This window comes from Myotis lucifugus, unplaced genomic scaffold, assembly GCF_000147115.1.
Source record: "Myotis lucifugus unplaced genomic scaffold, Myoluc2.0 scaffold_406, whole genome shotgun sequence".
NCBI lineage: Eukaryota > Metazoa > Chordata > Mammalia > Chiroptera > Vespertilionidae > Myotis > Myotis lucifugus.
The window spans coordinates 104,546-113,771 of NW_005871454.1; the positions used below are offsets into that span (position 1 = coordinate 104,546).

The window sequence follows — 9,226 nt, forward strand, 5'->3', positions numbered from 1 at the left end:
TCATGAAACTTAACAATAGAAAGATAAACAATCCAATCAAAAAATGGGCAAGGGACCTAGATAGACACTTTTTGAAAGAGGACATACAGAAGGCCGAAAGACATATGAAAACATGCTCAAAGTCACTAATCATACGAGAGATGCAAATCAAAACGACAATGCGGTATCATCTCACACCCGCTAGAATGGCTATCATCAACAAATCAACATACAACAAGTGTTGGAGAGGATGTGGAGAAAAAGGAACCCTTTTGCACTGCTGGTGGGAATGCAGACTGGTGCAGCCACTGTGGAGAACAGTATGGAGCTTCCTCAAAAAACTAAAAATGGAACTCCCATATGACCCAGTGATCCCACTTCTAGGAATATATCCCAAGAAGCCAGAAACACCAATCAGAAAGGATATGTGCACTCCTATGTTCATAGCAGCACAATTCACCATAGCCAAGATTTGGAAACAGCCTAAGTGCCCATCAGCAGATGAGTGGATTAGAAAACTGTGGTACATCTACACAATGGAATACTACACTGCAGTAAAAAAGAAGGAACTCTTGCCTTTTGCAACAGCATGGATGGAACTGGAGAGCATTATGCTAAGTGAAATAAGCCAGTCAGAGAAAGATATATATCTCATGATTTCACTCATTTGTGGAATATAGAGAACAACATAGACTGATGAACAGGGACAGATCCAAAGACAGAGAAACAGCGATCAGACTATTAATTCCCAGAGGGAAAGTAGGGGAGGGAGGGGGCAAGGGGAAGAGATCAACCAAAGGACTTGTAATGCATGCATATAAGCCAAACCAATGGACGTGGACAACAGGGGGAGGAGAGCATGAGTGGAGCGGGGGAGGGGGGAAGGATGGGGGTTTAATGGGGGGGATGAGGACACATTTGTAATACCTTAACTCATAAAGAATTTTTTTTTTAATTTTTTAAAATGAGAAAAAAAAACTATAGGAACGTAAAAAGGAAAAAAAATAAATAAAATATATATAACATTGTATATATACATGTTATATATATAGCATGATCCCAAGAACTTAAAATGAACTTCTTATGGTGACACTAGTGACCCAGCACACAAAATCATGGGGCCTGCACATCTGTGTGTCCCACCCAGCCACCCACTGCCCCGCCTTGACACCCTAATCTGTCCACCCAGAGCTCTAGTGCACCTAGCCCCATCCCCGACCCTTCCAACCTTCTCTGGCTTCTTCAAGCCCCACCCTTGATCCCAGGAGTTGCCTCGGGCTGGTCCCGCCTCCTCAGGGTTCCTAGTCACTTCCGCCCCATCTCCGAAGCAATGTGGCTCCACCCCATCATGGCACTGGAGGAGAGTGTGGAAGCCTCCTGCATGCTGCGGAGTTTCAAGTGCCACTTCCTGGCAGTGTGCACTGCATTCCTTCCCCTGGCAGGTGGGTGGCGGGCATGTTGAGTGCAAGCGGTGGGTGGTGAAGGACTGGTGAGTGGGGCGCTATGGGCTCTCACCCCACCCTCCCCACCACAGGATGGTCCTGCCTCCTCCAGGAACCTCCCCACTTCCTCCCCGTACCTGAAGCAACGCTGTGGCACTGCCCTGAAGCCCACAGGCATGCAGCCTCCTGCTGATCAGCTGTTACTGCATGAGGGTGTCACAACCATTAGCATATTAGCTCTTTATTAATTGGATTGTGTTGGGGGTTTGGGCAAATTGGTGACATTTTTCTTTTCTACTTTCCAAATTTTCCTATTATTTAAATCAAAGTATTGCTTTATTAAATGAGTCATTTTATACAATATAAACATCAATATAATTATAATTGTCAAAAAAGATTTATGACAAGAATGGACTGATTTTCATATTTCCAAATTAGAGTCAACTGTACATCTACACAGAACTGTCTTTGCATGGAGCCCAAAAAGTCACAGCATAAAATGAGGGATCCTGTAGCCCCTTTATTTTTGCCGATTAACAGTTTTTCAGAAAAGTAGTTTCAGGTTTTCAACTAAGGTCTGAGACAGTAGAAGCAGAAGATTCAGTCTCAGCAGAAAAATGCCAAAATGGGAGCTGGACAAAAGAAGAAACAAGGACATGACCAGAGGCTGCTGCCAAAGCTGCCTTAACAGACACCTGCATTCTCTGCAGGACACAAGGCCAACTTTCCTTAATGAGGATATTTACCACTGTCATCAGAAAGGTTCTTTATTTTGTAAATGTCTACTACGAGGCAGGCTGACTTAAAGAAGGACAGGTTTGGAGTGTAGGTGGTATGACAAGGAAGATGTTTATACTGAAATTATGTATTTTGATACTTAATATTCCTCATAGAAAAATTGTAAAAACAGAAAACATAAAGGTGGACATTTAAATTATCAGACTCTAACCACTCAGAGAAGCTTAGTTGACCTTTGAACAGAAGTGGGCAAAGGCCATTTAGAAGCAACAGTCCTTCACTGTGTAGTGAGCTCATCAGCATAATTTGCTTAGCAAGTGTGAGCCTATCATGTGCCAAGCCTGCTCTAGCAGAAGTGTGGCTCTGCACAGAGCACAGAGGATACTGAAAGGACAATTATTGCTCTTTAGTTGACAAGCATGCTTTCTCACTTCATTTGATATGGACAATTTAGTAACCTGAACTTCCCTCGGGGAAACAGCCCTTTCCACTCCTAGTTCATGTGGTTTGGGTGGGACTGAACCCAGCCAACTCAAAGTAAGGTTGACCTAGGCTAAGCCAATCAGTGGTTCAACTACAAGGGCGACAATGATTCCTTACTCTAGGCCAATACATGTCAAGGACAGTACTTTTGTTTAAAATGTTGACAAGACAGATGGAGCATTTGTAAATAAAACCCCTCGGGAGGAAACTGTGATGATGAATGGGTTGCTATGTCTGTTTAGTAGATGGTGGTGATGTTCTATTCCTCCCCTTGCATCACTCTACCATGGCCCTTCCCACTCAGTACTCTACTCTCTTATGTTTCTGTCTCCCCCATCAGATGCTCAGCTCTTTCTAAAGCAGCGATTTTCAACCAGTGTCCCACAAGAACTTTTAAAACATGCAATACCAGGTTATTTAGTCAGGGCCACTAACCTATTTTCCCTTAAGTCATCAAATAAAAAGATGCCAACAGCCTATGGCGTGGCTCAGTGGTTGAGTGTTGACCTATGAACCAGGAGGTCATGGCTCAATTCCTGGTCAGGGCACATGCGCAGGTTGCAAGCTCAATCCCTAGTGTGGGGCCTGCAAGAGGCAGCTGATCAATGATTCTCTCTCATCATTGATGTTTCATTTCTCTCTTCCTTTTCCTCCTCTCTGAAATCAATAAAAAATATATATTTTAAAAAATGACAACAGTCAACACAATAGTTATCTGGTGTGAATGCCTTGTCTTGCCCTATAAACATATGGGCCATATAATAAAGTTGCATTTTATTGGTCACATTGCTAATATGGTTGTGTGTGATTAGTTAATTTTTGGTACCAGAAATTCTTATATACAAGGATAGGCACCTGATATTTTTTTTAAGTCACATTGGAGCAAAACGGATATTTAATTACTTCTTTTAAATCAATCAAAAGTATAACTATTTTTTGTGAGCTCTGCAAAAAATATGTATATTTAGTGTGCCACAGGATTTTAGTAATTAGTTCATGTGCCATGAGATGAAAAAAGTTGAAAATTGCTGCTATAAAGGAAGGAGACACATCTCCACTATGTTTGGCCATTGGACAGAGAAGGGCCTAAACACATGTGGAAAGAAATTACCCTGATGAACCTAGTTGCATGGAGATGAGGCACTGGGAATTCTATCACTAGGGACTCAGGTTTCTGGGCTCCAGTACCTCCACTGGTCAATACCACATGCAGCAGGCCCCACCTTGTACCCTTGGGTTCCTGTTTGGGGCTGGAGTCTGCTCAGGTGGCTGCTCTGTGTCATCACCTGTGGGTACTGATGTGGTCACTGCATACTCCTCACACAACCACACAGAGACCATCATCAGGCAGGAGGCTTGGGGGTGGGGATGCGTCATAGAAAGCCTTCTCAGATGAAGCACTATAAAACCAGAGGGGGACTCAGGTCACAGAGCCCACCCACACTTCCTTCCTCTTCTGGGCGTGAAAACAGAGCACAGAGAAACACCAGCAGCTCCGACCTGAGCAGCCTTCCTGGGAAGATGCAGCCACCCCTGCTCGTGTTCCTGCTGGCCTTTTTCCTGCTCCCCTCAGCAGAGGCAGGTGAGTGACCATCCCCACCCTCACAGGCCCAACCCGTCCCACAGTGGGCACAGACCTCCTGGCCCTTCTGCACATCCCAGACCCAGCTCTCCACCAGGAATGCTCTGAACCCCAGCTCCCATCCCATCTCAGACCCACACACATGATGCTGGATGAGCTACACGCAGAAATGACAGGACAGAAGCCTATTCTCAAGAAAAGCCAGTGGGCACAATGCCCTCCCCAGGCCCTACCTGTGCCAGGTGGAGAGTGGAACTCCCTAGAAGTGCATGGCAGAGGCTGGGAAACTGCAGAGGGCAGAGCAGTCCTGGCTTCCATGCCTGTGATGAGACAGGTGCTGTCCTCAGGGTCTGCTTAGGAGAGAAGCCCAGAGCTCAGCAGACCCCACAGTTGGTGGGGTCACTGTCCCCAGAAGACTGCTGTTTCCTCTGCTCCATCTCAAGGCCCCTCAGTCCCTTTCTCCAGCTCTGTTTTTATCCCCAGGCCTTTAGCAGGTCCTCTCCTTAAAGGATGAGCTAATGAGGTTGGCAGCCCCAAACTTCTCTGCTTTCCAGAATCCCACAGCACTGGCCTTATCAACCCAACTCCAGAGGCCCATTGGGAGTCATCCCTCCAAGCAGCCACAAACACTTACCTGGTATCTCCTCATGTGTCAGCATCTAGATCCCTAAACTTAAGTCTTCAACACTGCAAAGCACACTGCCCTGGACATCACAGCACCACAGGGGCCTCAGAAACTCACCCAACACCAAGCGAAGTCAGGAGAGGAATTTTCAGGAGCCTCCAGGCCTTCCCTGTTCCTGAGACCTGTATTCTCACCAACTATGTGTCAGGCAAAGTCACAGACCCAGCCTGTTGCTGTTCCCTCTCCAGATGCGAAAGTGGAGGCCCCTCACTACCTATTTACTATCTACTCCCAGCTGTATGCTACCCTAAGCTCCTAAGTGGCCAGCCATATTAGTCATCAAGCCAATGCCTGCCTGGTGCACTCGGGGCGGGGGGGGAGGCACCAAAAAGTACAACAGAATTTTACTTCAGGGGAGATCATCGGAGGACATGAAGCCAAGCCCCACTCCCGACCCTACATGGCCTTCCTTCGCATTCGAAATGAGGAGAAAAAGTTCAAGTGTGGCGGTGTCCTTGTGGGAGACAACTTTGTTCTGACAGCTGCTCACTGCAATGGACGGTAAGGGAACGCAGCCAGGCCACACCTCCTGAGACCCCTAGAGGGACCCTGCCCTTCATTCCAGGAGCTGCAGCCCAGAGCAGCTCCCCAGACTCCTGGTAACTCAAGCCCATGAGACCTCATCAGAGGAGCCATCGGAGAACATGACTGGGCAATGAGAGCCTGAGAAATAGGACAGGTAAGCTTTGGGCTCAGAGGGTCAGAGGTGACAGCAAGGAACACAATTGAGAAGAGAACAACCACACTGGCCAAATAAAGCAGCGGTGGACTATGAACACATGCATTAGGGTCAAAATGCAAATGCAAGAAATTTTATGACATTTCCTGAGGGCAACAGAGAGCTCCCAGCTCCCTGACCTCAGTGTCATTGAGAAGCAGAACCACCAAGTCCCTGGCCCCTATGCCCTGCACCAGCTATCACCTGCCATTCATAATCCCTGGGATAGATCTCTCTCCCTCGCCGCCAAATTCACCCACTCTGTTCTCTGTGCAGCTCAATCACAGTCACCCTGGGTGCCCACAACATCGAAAAGCAGGAGAAGACCCAGCAGAAGATCCCAGTGAAAAGAGCCATCCCACACCCAGACTATGATGACAATACATTCACCAATGACATCATGTTACTGCAGGTGAGGAAACCTCCTGCTGTGCTTGCAGTTCTGAGATCTCATTGTTTCTCTTCTGACTGACCTGTCGCTTCCTTTCCTCCCACTCCAGTCACCTGACCAGTCCCAGTAACTCAGGGGTCCCATCATGGTTTCCAGGCCCAGAGGCACTGGCTGACCTGGGCTCCCTTGTCTCTTCCCCATCAGCTGGAGAGAAACATCAAGAGAACTGATGCTGTGAAGTCCCACCGACTGCCCAGGGGCAAGGACCTGCCGAGGCCAGGACAGAAGTGCACTGTGGCCGGCTGGGGGCGAGTCACAAGGGATGGCCCTTGCTCAGACACTCTACAGGAGGTAGAGCTGACCCTGCAAAATGATTTGAAGTGTGAAAATCTCTTTGATGATTACAACAGGACCATTCAACTCTGTGTGGGGGACCCAACAAAAAAGAAGTCTTCCTTTAAGGTGATACTGAACATCTGCTTAGCTTGGCTATGGGAAGAGGGATGTTTGGATACAGACTGGGACCTGAGGAAGGTGGGGAATCCTTACCCTCTAGGCTATGATCTTTCTCCCCAAGAGGAAAAGAGGAGAGCCGCCAGAGCTGAGAGGAATAGGCCCTATGAGAGGCTACAACGGCCTATGGTCACTCTAAACATGGTGCTCCTCCAGATGGTGAATCTGTAATACTAGCCCAAGCCGGGACAGAGCAGTTAGATAACTATTCCCTGGGTGTGCAGTAGTTATACCTGGTGGCTTCCAAGGTAAGGGGTTCCTCCTTGGTTAATGGGCTCCTTCTCCATGCCTAGTGTCAGCCCCACCTGCCTGTTCTCGGGTCCTTACAAAGTAGATGCAGCCACAGTCCTGCAGCACCTTCATAGACAGAGGATCAGGGACCTGGGGGAGCAGAGGGAGCTGCCACCTGAGGTGAAGTGAGGAAGTGACAACATCCAGGCTCAGGGGACCACAGGGACCTGCCTGCCTGCTTATCTCCAAGGTGGAAACCATGCAAGGCAGCCTTCTCCGAGAGGGGGCTTGGGATGAGGGGTTGAGGGCAGGGCCAGGAGAAGTTACTCAGTTCATCCCTCTCTCTGTCCACAGGGGGACTCCGGGGGGCCTCTCCTGTGTAGAAATGGGATCCAGGGCATTGTCTCCTATGGAAACAAGTATGGGACACCTCCACGAGTCTTCACCAAAGTCGCCAGTTTCCTTCCCTGGATAAAGAAAACCATGAAAAGCCTCCAACTGCAGGACCCAGAACATCTTCTCTGGAGCTAATCCAGGACCACACTGCGGGGAGGGAGGTGGTGCCAGCAACCAAATAAATGACTCTCATATGATTTGTTTATTCTTTGACCCTCATTCACAGGCACTAACTCTGTGCTCAGAAGGCCAATAGCACAATTCTTCTCTGTTCTACTTCCTCCTCTTCCCCTTCCCCCACAACCCCCCAAACCTCGTGCAAAGCTATTCCCAGCTCCTTCTGGGCCACACTTGCACCTGCAGGGCCGGCCCTTCTGCCAGGGCAGAGAGGAGCACCATTAGGAGAAAACATGAATCTCTCAGGTCCTGGGCTCAGTGTGAAGGTCTTACTTCTTCCTCTTTGTTACGAGCTTGGAGGAAAGGACTAGCACGTGGGTGCTGGGCACCAAGCAGGCACAGCCTGGGCTGCAGCTCAGGAGGCCCCACCACACTGGGGAGAGGAGAGCCTTCCTGAGCAGGACATTGTTCTCCAGCAACCAGGGGGTGGCAGGTTTGGGGTCTGGGGGCTGGTGAGGAGAGACAGGGGTGGAGGAGGGAGGGAAGTCCTGAGAAGCTCCTCATTCCCTCCTGGGCTGAATTTCTCTCCCTGCCCTTTTCTGCCCTCCTCTGAGCTCAGGGCCTAGCTTGGCCTCCAGTCTCCTGGCTGCCCCTCTTTCTCATCCCTGCTGACCACTGAGCATCCTCAGAGTCCACCAACCCTGCGCCCCACAGACCACACTGGTCTGAGCTCCCACTTCTGCATACCCCTCCCACCGAGGACACCCAGAATGCCCAGGTTCCAGCAGGGCCTGGTCACTGAGTTGCCACCCAGCTTATGCCCTGACACAGGGTGACTGGGGGACCAGGACTGTGTTGGCCCTATGTAGGGCCCTGGAGGACAGGGCAGGTGGGTGTCTGCAGAACACCTGGCCCCATCTCTCACTGGGCAGAGCCAGCTCCACCCTCACATCCAGCCCAGTGTCCCCACCATGTGCTCAGAATCAACTGACTGCTGGTCACTCAGGAGCCTTTGTCCCCTGCAGCCTGTTCCTCACTGCTGGCCTCAAGGCTCAGACTGCGTGCTGACCACCATGGGCTCTACCTGCCTTTTGAGTTAGAAAGGGCTGCTCTCTGCAGTAGGACTGGAAAGCACAGTTTTTCCATCAATCAGTGAACAAATGCTGATTGTGCACCTACTAAGTGCCAGGTATTGGGAATAATACAGGTTCTGACACCTGAACACAAGTGAAACTGACAGTGTTGACTTTTATCTGAATGGAATTTCCTCACCCTCCTTCACATGAACCCACAAAGCCCAGATTTCAGATTTCGCCAAAGTATTTGTGTTTTATTTCTACTGCTGGTTACACTCTGTTGGAATTGTATCACTTGGGTCTCCAGAACAGCAAGCAGCATGTGGAATTTGGAAATGACTTTAGTTCTTTTGTTTCTAGACGTGCAGCCCCCAAACTGTTCACTGGCTCATCCTCTTCACCTCGGGGAGAGGGCAGCAGGTGGGGAGCAGGCAGGGCAGCAGCCTCATTTCCATGAGCCATAAACGTAGCAGATATAATTGGTGACAGCATGGACGGACCCACAGGGTATTATGCTCAGAGAAATAAGTCAGACTGAGGAAGACCAATAGCATATAATTTCATCTGTTTGTTGTATCTAAAGAACAAGTTAATGAGCAAACAAAATTGAAACGGACTCAAATAAGAAGACTGATAATTGCCAAAGGGGAAGGGGTTTGTGGGATTGGGTAAAAAAAAGCGAAAATACAAATTGGTAGTTAGAAAATAGTGAATAAGATGCAAAGTACAGCATAGGGAACACAGTCAATAATATTGTGATAACTATGCATGGTGCCAGGTGGGTACTGGAAATATTAGGGCAACACTTTGTAAAGTGTATGATTTTCTAATCACTATGCTCTACACCTGACAGTAATACAAAATAATATTGAAAG

At 48.6% G+C, this 9,226-nt stretch overlaps 1 protein-coding gene across 1 annotated transcript; it reads left to right on the forward strand.

The window, feature by feature from the left end:
* The first annotated feature begins 4,130 nt into the window (after positions 1-4,130).
* Positions 4,131-7,321, forward strand: LOC102441778 (granzyme B-like). The gene is made up of 5 exons (XM_006102215.3): positions 4,131-4,224; positions 5,263-5,410; positions 5,904-6,039; positions 6,223-6,480; positions 7,117-7,321. Exons 1-5 carry the CDS (start codon positions 4,164-4,166, stop codon positions 7,291-7,293), a joined length of 780 nt encoding a protein of 259 aa, XP_006102277.1. The 5' UTR covers positions 4,131-4,163; the 3' UTR covers positions 7,294-7,321.
* Positions 7,322-9,226: the final 1,905 nt, after the last annotated feature.

Coding starts and splice junctions, on each gene's coding strand:
- LOC102441778 (XM_006102215.3), top strand. CDS start 4,164: ATGCAGCCACCCCTGCTCGTGTTCCTGCTGGCCTTTTTCCTGCTCCCC. Junction 4,225..5,262: donor GCTCCCCTCAGCAGAGGCAG/GTGAGTGACCAT, acceptor ATTTTACTTCAG/GGGAGATCATCGGAGGACAT. Junction 6,040..6,222: donor ATGACATCATGTTACTGCAG/GTGAGGAAACCT, acceptor CTTCCCCATCAG/CTGGAGAGAAACATCAAGAG.